At 44.7% G+C, this 14,285-nt stretch overlaps 1 protein-coding gene across 5 annotated transcripts; it reads right to left on the bottom strand.

Annotated features, from left to right (window-relative positions):
* Nucleotides 1–2,532: 2,532 nt before the first annotated feature.
* Nucleotides 2,533–13,649, bottom strand: LOC147429566 (uncharacterized). 5 transcript variants are annotated; one of them, XM_086495826.1, is made up of 12 exons: nt 13,200–13,647; nt 12,173–12,293; nt 11,923–12,069; nt 6,117–6,163; nt 5,914–6,043; nt 5,680–5,814; nt 5,388–5,601; nt 5,116–5,259; nt 3,809–4,201; nt 3,526–3,706; nt 3,151–3,278; nt 2,533–3,018 (listed from the first exon to the last, which is right to left on the bottom strand). In XM_086495826.1, exons 1-12 carry the CDS (start codon nt 13,410–13,412, stop codon nt 2,808–2,810), a joined length of 2,064 nt encoding a protein of 687 aa, XP_086351952.1. In that variant the 5' UTR covers nt 13,413–13,647; the 3' UTR covers nt 2,533–2,807. The 5 variants fall into 5 exon arrangements, with proteins under 5 accessions (XP_086351952.1, XP_086351955.1, XP_086351951.1 ...); XM_086495829.1 differs by adding an exon at nt 12,424–12,475 and having other exon boundaries at nt 5,680–6,043; nt 11,923–12,073; nt 13,200–13,337; XM_086495825.1 differs by having other exon boundaries at nt 5,680–6,043.
* Nucleotides 13,650–14,285: the final 636 nt, after the last annotated feature.

Here is a 14,285-nt window from a genome sequence, read left to right as displayed (position 1 = left end):
CCCCGAGGATGATAATGTCACCGTCCCTAGAGAACTCCCATATGTCATCATCCAAAATAGAGAAAGGGGACTGTCCTTTGGGTGGTGCATAAACTGATGTACTCGGCGGAAAGTAACAAATAGCTAGATAGAGGTATCTGTCTGTCTATGCTTTCAGTCTCACCCACATGTACCTAGCCTGCTCGTCCCTACGGGCTATATGTATCAGTGGCTGCAGATCCTCTCTAAATAACACTGCCACTCCTCCTGAGCCCCGCCTCTGTGCTCTGAGCGTGTCTCCTGTCTGTAGGCTGTCTCCCACCTATATCCACTGATGTGGAGCATGGATTGCCCAGGGGCCTGGTGTGTCTCAGAGTAGAAGATGATATCTCTTCCAGTAAAGCTATCCTCAAAAGCACCCACATCAAGATGCATAGATCCATTGCAGTTCCAGGCAGCTACTTTTAGTGTGGTCCCATAAGTCTCGCACCGTCATGTGGAGCGCCGCTCAAGTATTACCACTTTTTCGTCTCGGTAAAAAGCGATCTTGCCTTTTCTCCTTGCCGCTCTAATCTCCGGCATTACTTCCTGCATATGAGCGATTTGCGAGAGGGTGAGATCGTCCCCAAGAAAGATGCCAGTCTCTTTAAGAGTTTGTCTTTTCTTCAAGAATGACTTCTTTGCTTCCATGGAGGGAAAACGGAGGATGAGTGCTCTTTCTTTAGAGGTTTCTCCATTGCCTCCATTTTTCTTTATGTTGCCCACTCTCCATGCCCTTGTGTGTGTCGGCTCATGAATCCCCATCAAGGCAATGAGTTCTTTTACTTCTTCGTCCACATTGCCTTTGTCTTTAAGACCGCAAATTCTCACATGTAAAGTGCGCACCCTTCTCCTCTACTCCTCCTCTAGTGTCTGGTTAATGATGTTGTTGGGTGTGGACGTGGGCGTTATCTCCTTGTCTTTTCCTTTCTTGGCCACCTTGATCCATTTCTCGGCTTCGTCTGCCTTCTATTGGGTTTTGGTAAGAACATCCACCCAAGAAGTCGTCATTTCTTTGTGCTGTTCTTCTCCCTCTTTGATGGCCCGTACTTGTTCCTTGATCGTGTTGATTTCTTCAATTACTGAGGGTTGCAGTTCGCCCTCTTCCAGTGTGTTTCTTGATCGGGCTTCAGCGAGTTCTTTCTTGAGTGACGTGATCTCTTCCTCTTGGGTCGTCACTCAATCTTCCAACGTGCTTATCTTGCTCTCTTGGATCAACACACGTCCTTCGAGAATGTTTATTGTGCCCCAAAGATTGCGGTTCATCTTGGTGATGGTCTCCGTCATTTCCTCTTTGCATTCTCGAATGGCATCCTCTAGGGGGTCGGCTTTTTCGTTCGTCTTCCTCATGTTTGATCGCCACCCGCAAGGGGGTTAGATGCGCGTGTGCACCCACTCTAGCAACGTGCGCGGCACTGGATGTACGTGTGCACCCACACTAACGACGATCACGACGAGTGACGGAGCACGAGACGGTGTGGCCCGATGCCCTCAATATGTTCAACTATGTGTGTGCGCGCGCCTCGAAAACAAAAGTGAAAGGGGGGGGGGGGGGGGGGGGGGGGGGGGGGGGGGGGGGGGGGGTAGAAATGAAATGAAATGTTATACTAAAGTCCTCAAAAGTCCATAATGACCTATGGGGCCTGAAAGTTTAAAAGTGGTGGGGGCGTGGGCGGGGTCAACTTCCTACGCGTAGAGGATGGACATCCTACGCGTGAAAGGGAAAGAGGGGGGGTAGATTATCATCTACGCGTAGGAGAGGGGGAGGAAGACATGCTACGCGTAGAAAGTTGGGGGGGGGGGGGGGGGCCTAGGGCAACGTGCAGCAAGCGTGGGGGGGAAGGGGAGGGGGAGAGTGCGAGAGCGCACGAGCAAGGCAGGACAACGGGCGCGTGGGTGCAACGTCGGCTACAGTGCACGGCAAGGCGGGAGAGAGAGAGAGAGAGAGAGAGAGAGAGAGAGAGAGCTCTTTGCTCCCTCCTCCTTCCCTCCCTCCATGCTTTGCCCAAGACGGTTACTCCAGCCTACATACGAAGAGAAGGAGAAGAAGAAGAGAATTTTGAGGTCGTAGGAAACTATCCAGAGAGAGAGAGAACACGCAATCTTCTCTATCACCACAGAGAGAGAGAGAGAGAGAGAGAGAGAGAGAGAGAGAGAGAGAGAGCTCTTTGCTCCCTCCTTCCCTCCCTCCATGCTTTGCCCAAGACGGCTACTCCAGCCTACAGACGAAGAGAAGGAGAAGAAGAGAATTTTGAGGTCGTAGGAAACTATCCAGAGAGAGAGAGAACACGCAATCGCTTCCTCTATCACCCTTCCTTTTGCCATCTAAACTTAATGAGGCTATTTTTTTATTTAATTTGATTGGGTATATTTTTTGATTTAATACGATTGGGTACCCCCTATTGGAATCTTTTTAAAACAAGGCCTTTTTTAGGCATGGGGGTAGCATATTAATATACCAAATATACATATCCTCGGATAATGCGACAGAGAGAGAGAGAGAGAGAGAGAAAAAAAAAAATTCAAGCTCGTATTGGAAACTTATTAAAAACAAGACCGCTTTTTGGGGCATATCAACACCAATTATTTTCCAAGGGTTTCAACACCATGACTCAGCAAGCCTCGTGATTTTATCACTTGTTTTCCCTCCTAGCTAATTTTGTATACAACGGGTCTCAACCACCTAGCATGTGTGTGATACAAGGCAGTCATGTGCATCATAGTTGCGCAAACAGTCACCAGAGCTTTCATCCTTCTTTTTGGCACTTAACGACTTAAGCTGCAATATACTAATCAACATCTGTCAAGTCATCTTCATCACGGTCTTCTTCAGCATCACCTTCATTGCCATCTTCCCCCAAATCACCCTGAATTTCAGGATTGTTTCCTGATGTTCCACTTTGTGTTGCCTTGTCATTTCCATTTTCATCCATCATGTCCATTGCTGGCATGTTGACATTCTCATCTACATCTATACCTTTCTGACAGTCGCCTTCACACCTGAAATTATGCACCACAAGCTGCTATAAAGCTCCGCAGCCTAACGAGATTAAATGTGTAGGACCCCACCAAAAAGGGTACAGTAAAAGAGGGTTGTTGCAAAATCATCTGAAGAACGGCACCTTTACTTACCTTAACAAGCATGGTGGTTGATTCATTGAGTCTTGCATGCCATGCCTGTCTTCCAATACTCTTGGTTTCATGTACCTATACCATTCTTGAAGAGTTCTCGAGCTTATGTTCTGGTGACGGAACCACACCTGACTCGCAAACAAGACAACTAACATGTCACCGCCAATTGGATGCATTTCAAACTTCATGGAAACAAGCACTCCCCTACGCATGAAGAAAGAAAGAAAGACTATATTAACGTCTGTAGAACGCCAATATGGCCTATGAGACCAAAATCTTAAGAACAACGATGGTTTTTTTCATGTGTCCCCTCAGAGAAATGAAAGAAACAAAACTAAAACATAGACCTTCTAACTAAACAGATGAATAGATTACAGTTGTTGTCGGCCGCTTTATTGGTGCAAGAAACAGGCGCCTTGGTTCCTCCGCCAGTGGCTTGGGTGGCAGATGCATAAAATATTTGTCGAAGCACTCCACTACGTCTTTGTCATCACATTGAATAATGGCTCGAAAGAGCTCCTTTCTTTTGTACTTCTCAGCTTTCCTTTCATTGTAACTGTATTACCATGCATTGACCCAATTTGCAAACCTCAAACAGCACAACAGAAATAAAAAGAAACCCAAATACTTTGTAGCAGTTTGTTCTTTTGGAGCTTACTTCCAAATAGCTGTCCCTTGGTCACTGACCATCCTCTCGAATTCAATATCCGTTGTGTCATAGAGCTCCATATGATCATCAATACCAAATTTGTGGATACAATAGTAACAAAGCCTTCTGCACAAACCACTTGGGGTTGCGACTTGATTTTCATCCAACAACAACATATCATGCAAAATGTTGGTCGCTAAAATGCCTGTCTTCCTTTTCTTGCTTGTATTGGCTCCATGCAAAAGGCTATGTTTCATTGCTTCTACGCACGCAATGCGAGCTTTCTCAAAAATGGTGTCTTTTGCTGCGTCCACAATGGCCCCACTATAGCTGCCTTCCATCCGAAGTTTCTTGTAATTTGCTTGAAGAATGCGCACATAAGCCCGATACATGGCCTTCAAGCTGTCAAAGCCAGAATAAAATTATATACTCTTTCCAGAAGCATGAGATAATGGACACACTAACATAATTCTGAGAGTCGTTACTCATAACGCTAAACCAAACAATGCCCGCAACAACCCAAGCCTAGCTGGTCGGCACAACAAATGGGGCACAAAACCACACATAAAAGGAAAGTTCCCATACGAGCAGACAATAGAAGTTTCAACAAACATAGGAAGGAAAAGGGCAAGGATGGTCAAGGAACACCCTCGGGCCTTATACTTTACCAGACTGGGAACCAGTACCATGCAAACAACCAGCAAATGGCAATGGAGTGTGCAGAAGCAACCCTGAGCTGTTAGCATGAAACATTACGACAAAAGTTGATGATAGAAACCAAGTCTCAGCTCTAGGAAGAGCAAGCTGCCTGCAAAGACACACCATCAACTCCAAGGAGCCGTTCATTCCTGAAAGGGGGCACAGAGCAAAACTAGGATGGGTATGAAGAGTCCACCAAGAACCTCCAAGAGAGAAGAAGCCAATAGGTTACTTGACACACAACCAAACGAGGCAGCACTACGAAAGGAGTGCACAAGACGACTTGAAACCTCAATCCATCCCAAGAGATGTCAGACGACAGTGCAAGCCACTCGCTCAGTATGATCCTGACCAAAACACCTCCAGTCTCTCCACAACAGAGGCTTGAAGAACATTTCAATGAAACTCTGTAGCAGCAGTCAATTTGAAATTGGTTCCGAAGTCCCTTATTCAATACTCCCCACCCCCTCTCTCGTCCATAACATGCACACATACGCGTGTGCAGTCACACATGCACTCACTCATACAATATGCCTGTTACTGTTTTGGCACGCCTGGACATAAGAGTCCTGAGCTCACACGACCTTGGATGTGAACTGGTGTCAAGGATCAATTACCTTTCAGATGGGAATAAATCACCATTGCGCTTTTTTACCATGCAGAAAAATTTGACTAGACTTTCAGCAAACTCTGGTAAAGGTATTTCTTCAATCTCTTTTTCAAGAAGACCCAAGTCTCTTCGCCATTCCATATAATGCCGCCTATTGATACAAAAGGAAAAAGGCACTTTTTCAGCTGGAACAACGTTGTTTAAGCTCAGACATTGATTTTTGAAATTAAAAAATAAATTTTGGAAGAACGCAATTTTGGGAAAGAGAGGACTGAATACCTTGCCCAAGTGTCTGTCTTGGCACTTCTATTCTCTCCACCAGATTCTATCTTTGTGATAAGGTCTGAATTTAGCTCCCGATACTTCCTCTTTTGAACTCCTTGATAAGACGTAAGGCCACCTTCATCGCAATCATTGGCCTCATAAATAGTGGTTGTGGCTAAAGCTCCACTGCTATCAGTATGCAGTTCAACAAGACCTTTGACTGCCTTTGCTGTGAGCCAAAGTTATATTAGATAACTGCACCCTAGCAGCTAGTTTCCAGAAGAGAAATACAATTGTTAAGCAATACCTGCCTTTTTAACAGACCTTGAATAACTGTTCTCCTCACATAATTTTAGAGCAGAGGTTCGACAGAGCCCCTTTGCACGAGTAAGCAAGCTTTCAGATGATTTGTATGTCTTGTCAGCGACTGTCATATTGAACCCTGGAGAGTATTCATTAGGTAAGTTTGAAGGGATGGACGGAGAGAGGTATGACCCTAAGTTGATGGAAGGGGTAGGTGACTGAGTCGACAGTAGCACACCCGGTGATGTGGCACCAGACCATGATGGTGGCTCCTCATTGTGCACTATATTAGGAAGAGAGCTTTGTCGAAAGTGCATAGAGGCAGCTTTCCCCTCAAGTATTGCATCCAAAACATTCACACTCTTTTGCTGAAAATGCACAAAACAGCTTGGGCACTGACATCTTAAACTGTAAATTTGGAAAAGGAAAACCTCTTGATACCTTTTCTTCTTCAAGATTCGCTTCCAGCTCTAATATCCGATTTTGTGCTGACACACGCAGCACAAACACAAGAATCAGTACACATCATTATTATGCACATGCACGCACGTGCACACACACACACACACACACAGAGAGAGAGAGAGAGAGAGAGAGAGAGAGAGAGAAAAGAAGAAAAAGAGTATTTTAACGTCGTAGGAAATTATCCCAAGAGACCTTAGAGGGAGAGAGAGAGAGAGAGAGAGAGAGAGAGAGAGAGAGAGAGAGAGAGAGAGAGAGAGGAAATGAAATGTTATATTAAACGTCTTCAAAAGGCCAAAATGACCTATGAGACCAAATTGATAGTCCTTGTGGATCTAATCCAATGTTTGGGTACAAAAATAAAATGAACTAAAGTGAAGGACTAAAACTAAAAGACTAAAATTGTCAGACTGAAAATCATCATCATCATCATCCATGTCCAAGGATGCCCGGCATCGGGCGTTGTCCGAGAAAGTATTGCATGGGTCGCTAAAGAGCTTCGTCAATATCCGCCTCTGTAAATAGTCGTATTGGGCGTCTCCCATGTCGTGCTAGAATAGTCCTGATTTTCTGGTGGAGCCTCCGTCAATGTCGTGGTTGCCCTCGTAGACGTGGGCGTCAAGCTCAGTGGCTCTGTCCACTAATACACCTTTGGTAGAAGTGGGCTTTGAAGTTTTCTGTGAAGCATGCTCACCCGGCTGCTGAGTCCCTACTCTAAAGAAGCCACTGATCTCCCTCTGTGAATGTCTCCCACTACCTGGTCCTCAAGAGACTCTCCCTATGTCTGCGCAGCTCTAGCAAAAACAACCCGAGGCATCTTTGATCTTGATATCTCATGACTCTAGCCAACGGTCCAAAGCCCCCTCTGAATAGACAGTGAAAACGGTCTCATATCTCAAAGTATACCAGACAATGACAAATGTGATATAACTCTATCTCCGGCTCTACATGACACAACTGGCATATCCTGGCTTCTGCTGGTACCCTCCTGAGAGAGAGAGAGAGATTGATTGAATCATCGTCCCCATGGAGGTCAGATATGACCATGGGACCAAAAACAGAACATAGCAATCGCTCCAAATATGTGAGGGCGTTTGATACATATTAGTTAAGGACTGAGGGTCCATCAAAAGGGTAGAAGAAAAGAACAAAAACCTATGGGGGCTCAAGTGAGGAGATAGCCGGCTTGGGAGTTCAAAATTCTTGGATGATGACTTTACCACCTCGATAGATTGCCCATTTACCTTGCGTGCGGGCTTCGTGCATCTTCACTTGCTTTCATCTTGAGTTGCGTCGTGGTTAATTCTTCAGTGATCCAAAGCTTTGTTCCCTTCAAGAGTCGAGACCAGCGTAGCAAATTGATCAGCTCCTCTTTGTCCTTGAAAGTGAGGATACATTGCTTGGGTGGCACATGCCTATGTGTGTCGTTGATCCAATAAACAGTTTCAAGCTTGATATGAATTGGTTGAAGAATGTCAATGAGTTTGGTGATTGTTTCTTCAAGGGTGTCTTCGTCACTGCACCATGGTGGGTGGAGCCCCCTAATCCTGACCTTGAGGCCAAGTGATTCTTGTAGTTGGCACTCTTGTACGGCCGCTTGTATCTTGGTGTCGATCTTTTTATGTGCTGCCTCGTGAGCTTTCTTTTGTACCTCCATGACACTCTCGACAAGGGAGGATTCAACTACATGTGCTTTTGCAAGCAAAGCTTGACTCTCTACTTCTTTCCCATCCTCCAATTTACGCAAGCGCTCCTTTAGCTTTCCGTTCTCCTCGATGAGTTCTTGTACCTTAGCCTCCAGATCTGTAATGCTTGCCTCTTGTCGAGCGGTGGAGTCCTTCCTTGGCGCAGCTGCTCCCTGCAAGGTGCAACGGAAGTGAATGTTGAACTTTGCTCAAGATGAGTACGCCGAATTGTGCTCAAGGTTCCTTTTACTTACGGAAGGGAGAGCCTTCCGTTCCTTTAGTGAGAGAGTGCAATGGACACATACAAAGTGGTGAACACTGTGAATGAAGGTGCTGAGACTGAGAGATAGAGAGAGAAGAATACGACACCAGAATGTTGTCAAACCCTCCTCCGAAGGCCCCACTCTCTATGGCGAGAGCGGTCTATTATTGCTTGCATAAATCTCTACAATGCTTGGACTTGCCGACAATGTGGACGATTATGAGGACGACGACGAGACAGGTTGAAATCTGAAAATGCTAATGGCTTGAATATGCTGAATTCTGACTCTATGTCGGTGACGATGTCGATGACGACGATGCGACGACGACGCGCTGAAAAAGCAGATGCTGAAATCTGCGTTTTCTGGGCTGAAACTACAAACTTCACGGGATCTGACCGTGCGGCGAGGATCTGCTACGAGAAGGTGAGATCTGCAAGGTTCGGGACTTCTACTGCGATGTCTGACTGCTGAAAACTGAAAACGCTGGTCCTTCATGAGGTCTTGTCGCGAAGATCCTGATACAGAACATTGCCAAAGCTCTGATACCAATGTAAGGTGCAGCGGAAGTGAATGTTGAACTTTGCTCAAGATGAGTGCTCCAAACTGTGCTCAAGGTTCCTTTTACTTACGGAAGGGAGAGCCTTCTGTTCCTTTAGTGAGAGTGCAATGGACACAAACAAAGTGAACACTGTGAATGACGGTGCTAAGACTGAGAGATAGAGAGAGAAGAATACGACACCAAAATGTTGTCAAACCCTCCTCCGAAGGCCCCACTCTCTATGGCGAGAGTGGTCTCTACTATTGATTGCACAAATCTCTACAATGCTTGGACTCGTCGACGATGTCGACGACGATGAGGACGACGACGAGACGGGTTGAAATCTGAAAACGTTAATGGCTGAAATCTGCAAATCTTTATCTGCTAAATTTTGACTCTATGTTGGTGACGATGTCGATGACGACGATGTGACGACGACGCGCTGAAAACGCAGATGCAAACTTCGCAGGATTTGACCGTGCGGCGAGGATCTGTTGCGGGAAGGTGAAATCTGCGAGGTTCGAGACTTCTACTACGATGTCTGACTGCTGAAAACTGAAAATCCTAGTCCTTCTTGAGGTCTTGTCGCAAAGATCTGCAAAAACGCTGAGGGTGTCAGGCTAATGCAAAAACGATGGGCTGATCTGGGCTCTGCTGTGGAATTCTGCTAATGCTAGGGAGTCTGTTGTGTCTTGCTGTGGATCTGCTGTGCCTTGCTGTGGATCTGCTGATCTGCAATGCAAAAACGCCAAGGGCTGAATTTGGATGCAAAAACGCCAAGGCTGAATTGGGATCTCCTTGCAAAAAACGCTAGGTCAATTGCTTAGGAGGGGGTCTTGCTGAGAAGGTGCCTGTTGAACCGAAGCTCCTGCTGCCTCTTCTGCCAGAAAGTGCTAGCACTAGGTTTCTTTATATACTTGCTTCGTAAAATTGCCCTACCTAGTTCCCAACAAAAGTCACTTAAAAATAATAAGTGAAAAATGGCTAAAATAGGAAAAATAAATCTATGCACTGGAAAAATGCTCCCGATGGGTTCTGATGGAAATCTGATGATCATGCTGTGTGCAACCAGAGGATATGCATCTACTCTAAGTGCCTGGACATGCACGGTCTGCGAACAAACTCACAAAAGTGCCAGAACATTTCCTATTCTAACTAAACTGAACCCTTGCCATGAAGTAGTTTGTCCACGTACACATAGGGTTAGATGTGCACGTGACACTACCACCGCAAGAAAACTCCTGCTTGTGCGAGAGATTGGAAAACCATTCGACATCATGACTGTGTGAACAGAGTCTAAGGGCTCCTTAAACTAATGGAGTCTTCTGGTGACGAAGATGCCGCCGACAGAGTTGTTCAATGGGCTGCTTGTGTATTGAGCCGCCGATTGAGAGTGACTCGTTAAACTGGGCCTGCCCCTGCCACTAACGCAGCCCTCTGTTGACGAAGATGCTGTTGGCAGAGTGGCAGATATAGAGGCCAGACCAGGCTCCGCAAGTGGATGAAGAAGGCAGTTGGTGATACGTTGCACGGCGCCTGTGTATTGAGCCACAAACTGAGCGCGAACTGCCCTGTTGTGAGCACTGATGAGCGTGAACTGCGGAGTGCGAGCCATCGACTGTGAGCACGACCTGCTAAGTGCCCGAGCATGAAACGTGTTGATGTTGTAGGGCTATCTTAGATGCTAATGCCTCCCCACAGGCTGCCCATCGCCTGGAGGAGACCCACAGATCTAGGGTTTACAGAGAGAGCTAGGGTTTAGAGAGAGAGAGAGAGAGACTGGAATATCTGATTCTATGTCACGTTTATCATCTGGTACACCTAATAACACACATGGTCTTTGTGTGACATGTGGACATGCCAAACCTACTTCATAGCATAGGTAAGTTTAAGAAAGCCTTGGGAATCTTAATTTGACACCCTTCTAGGCTTGTTCACGGGACCCACATGCCTGAACATAGGAGAATGGAGGCTCATTTTTGGCGAGGATTTTGCGAGCATCATCTAGCATTTTGGAGGCATCATCACTCTTCCCCCTACATATCTCCTTGGTGGCATGAGAGAGACATAGCCCCTCCAAGCTTGGAGGGCTCGTAGATACATGCAAACGTTGCAAACATGCATTTGCATTCGAGTTTGCCAAGTTTGCAAAAGAATGTATCGATGGTGGATGAACTTGCATTTATGGCAGGTGTCCTAGTGACTTAAACTTGAAACATACACAATTATATTAGAAAACACTATGAAAACCTTGAAACTTGAAAGCAACAAATGCATTATGCAAATCAAGACCTAAAAAGACTCAAGACTCAAGGGTGATGGAAATGTACCCACCGCTCACATTATGGCATAAAGAGTGAATTATAAAAGTACTAGACTCTAGTCCCAAGGCAATAAGCCCAACACACTCAAAGTAAAGTGTGCCCACATGGAAAAAAACCCTTGTCCAGCCTTGCCCATGTGTGAAATGTGTGTGCATGGTGATCATTCGAGACACAGTCCTCGTCATCTTTCTCCTTATTGATCATTTCCCAAGTTACCTGCACTTTCTCATAACCTCTTGCTTTGATTTTGGAAACAAGTTGAAGGTTGGCGTGTATGTATACAAATTTCTCAGTGTTTAAGGGTTTCAACCTGTTCCTCCTTTTGGTATGTATGAGTGAGAAAGAAAGTGCTCCACTGTCTCTCACAGGAGCACTTTCTCTCACACGGGGAGGATGTAGTTCCAAAGTGGAGACGATACTAGTCTGCAGGATGAAAAGGAGAGTGCATCAAGTCCCAACAGTCAACACATAAAGCCTTTACCTGGTTCAATTTAATTTCATTAACGCCTGTGGCTTTCCCGCTTATGTCTTCCGCTGAGCGCAAAGAAGCTTCTTATGCAGGACTGTTGCATCAGCCTTCATGCTCTAACCAGACAACGGCAGCTTCAGTGCATCTTGTGATATGCCTTGTTCTATTGACTCATATTCTTATTTATGGTGCTTTGAGGAACCCCGGGTCTCTCTCTCACAACACTTTTGACCCTAAATATCTTGATTCTCAAACCTCAAGCTTTACAACAGCAAAGACATAGGGGTGAGTTGATATTTTCTCTATAAAAGCCAATAGAATAAAAAAACAGCGAGAAGAATTTTATGCAGCATTGGACAACAATCTGAAGACTGGATACCTGATCGTACATTCTTCTTCATATGCACTACATTGAAGAAGAAGAAGAAGAAGAAGAAGAAGAAGAAGGGATTGGGAAAGTGGAAAAGAGAGCGGGGCAAGGGAGGGGGGGCAACTTCAATGGTTACCTAAGAAATATGCGTTGTACAAATCCAAAGCCAGAGTAGCACTTGCATCAGTCCCATTCCGACTCTTCAAATTGTCGAGTGTGAAGCTTAAATCCTTTGAAGTTCCATGTGCACTTAAAGAGGCCTTCAATAGTGCAGATGTAGCCCCTACCTTATATATGAAGCTGGCAAATTAGTTTAAAACATTAAACGGAATTATAATGACAAAACATTGTGACAAGGTAAAAAGCTAAAACTCCATTGACCTCACCTTTTCCACCCACTGCACTTGCAGGACCTCCAAGCTCAATAACAACTTCACTTGAACAAAGGGCTTCATGCAAACTTTGTAAAAAACAAAGAAAAGCGCCCTTGCAAGCCAACTTCTCTTTCTACAGCACAATAACAAGTGGAATGCCCCTCAGAAACACTTTTCTTGGTAAACATTGCATGCATGGCACTTAACGATAACAAACCAATGAACCAATGTTTTCATAGAGTTTCACACAAACAAGCAGAAACCTTCAGACATGATTCGTCAGCATCCACCTTCAAAACTCTTCATGATGACTCCCTATGTACAAACCACAGATAAACTAAGCTGCTTAAAGATAATTGTTATTAAGCTCATTTCAATTCAAATATTAAAGACGGTTATTCCTACTCTCGAACGCATGTCCTGATGTTTATTTACATATTAACGGGAACAAGGTGTCCGAGTTTGCAAGTGCCTGCTAAATTATGAAAGCATCAACATACAGCAAAAGGCCAGCACAAACACGCTCATTTAGACCTTCCCAAAAGTTGCAAGGTTTCTAATGTTTGGAATGGTTAATTATTTCATAATGTAATACCTAGTCGAAGAGTTTTGCATCTGCAATAGCCTTTGAAAATTGCTGCCCTGTTCTTTAGAAGGCAATAGCCAAACCATGGATATCATAAACCACCAGCTCAATCGGAATGAGCCCTTACAACATATAACCACTGCTTGTTCTAGATGGTGCTCTAGGTCATGGTGGTGGAATATTTGTCATATCATTCATCCTGGCGTTCCAACCTCCCTCCCGGACTCCCTGGCTAACCAGACATCCTATTTCTGATATACACCGCCCATGAACATGCAGAATCAGCATATTCGAATTTATTGCCATAAACTCTACAACGCAATGCCTCGGATGGCCCCCTTGATGCTAACCCTTGACCTCCAGGTTGACCCTGGAGCTACTGGGCACATTTGCTCTCTCTCTCTCTCTCTCTCTCTCTCTCTCTCTCTCTCTCTCTCTCTCTCTCTACCATACCAGGTGGTTGAGCTGCTCCAAGGAGACAGTAGTATGCCAAGTGTTGGAATGGAAATCGGAAGCAAGAATAACGAGGGTGGTGGAGTTGCAGGGGTAAACGTGGATGAGAAAAGGCAGCAAGGCAGCGTTCCTGGCGTGAGGAGAAGCAGGATGTAGCGCTCCCCTCGCTCTGTTAAATATGGGTTTGAAGGCCCCCACCCTTTCGTCCTCCATAGCTAGCTCGCAGGACGGGCAGCGCAAAGGAAGGGAAGTCTAGAGAACTTGAGATATGTTGTTTGTTTAGCTAGAGTGCTTGTGATGGGAAGAAGGTGATTGGGAGAAGGTACATGTTTTAGTTTGAATGGTGAAATTTAATCCAAAAATGACATACATTTTTGAAAGCAAAAAGCAGGGGGAGAGATTTATAATTGGTTTATAATTTGAAAATAGAAAGCAAGGGATAAATGTCTAAGTGGTATTGTGATGGAGAAAGTAAGCAAGAGTTATTGAACAAAAGTATCCCCTAAGTTACTAAAACAATTTGAAATTTATAATGCAAGAAGAGAGAAAGAGGATTAATATGAGTAGAAGAAAGAGCATGACTAGATACAAAATTTAGTTTGAAATGAATGACATAGTTTTGAAAATAGACAACTTAATCAATAAGACGAAATTTATAATGTAGGTGTAGAGATAGAGAGATGGGGTGAGTGGGAGTAGAAGTAGGAATCGACATAGATATAGATTGTAAATCGTATTGAACAGTATGTGTTGGATAAATGATATGTAGTTTTGCACGCGTGCACGACCAAGAGATAGGGAAGTAGCTAGATACAAATTGTGTCTCCGATTGAGATGGGCAGTTGTTACATTAGAGTAATTTATCTTTATAGTTTCAATCAACCTAATTTGTATGCAATTTGTACAAACAACAAATAATGGTGTTTTGCGAAGCAAGTACCTAAGACTGCGACATCAATGTGACGATGAGTCGAGATGATGTGTCTCCGGTTGAAGATGGACAGTTGTTACATTAGAGCAATTTATCTTTATCGTCTCGATCAACCCAAATTTGTCTCCAATTTGTACAAACAATAGACAATCATG

Source organism: Adiantum capillus-veneris, chromosome 22 (genome assembly GCF_014529385.1).
Source record: "Adiantum capillus-veneris isolate H3 chromosome 22, ASM1452938v2, whole genome shotgun sequence".
NCBI lineage: Eukaryota > Viridiplantae > Streptophyta > Polypodiopsida > Polypodiales > Pteridaceae > Adiantum > Adiantum capillus-veneris.
This window is presented reverse-complemented; position numbering and strand designations above follow the sequence as displayed.

What these genes read in the sequence shown, in the direction of transcription:
- LOC147429566 (XM_086495825.1), bottom strand. Translation starts at nt 13,412, where the DNA reads ATGGAGGACGAAAGGGTGGGGGCCTTCAAACCCATATTTAACAGAGCG. An exon ending in AAGGTCTGTTAAAAAGGCAG is followed by an intron (nt 5,602 to 5,679) that starts GTATTGCTTAAC and finishes TTTGGCTCACAG; the next exon opens with CAAAGGCAGTCAAAGGTCTT. An exon ending in AAGACAGACACTTGGGCAAG is followed by an intron (nt 5,260 to 5,387) that starts GTATTCAGTCCT and finishes TTGTATCAATAG; the next exon opens with GCGGCATTATATGGAATGGC.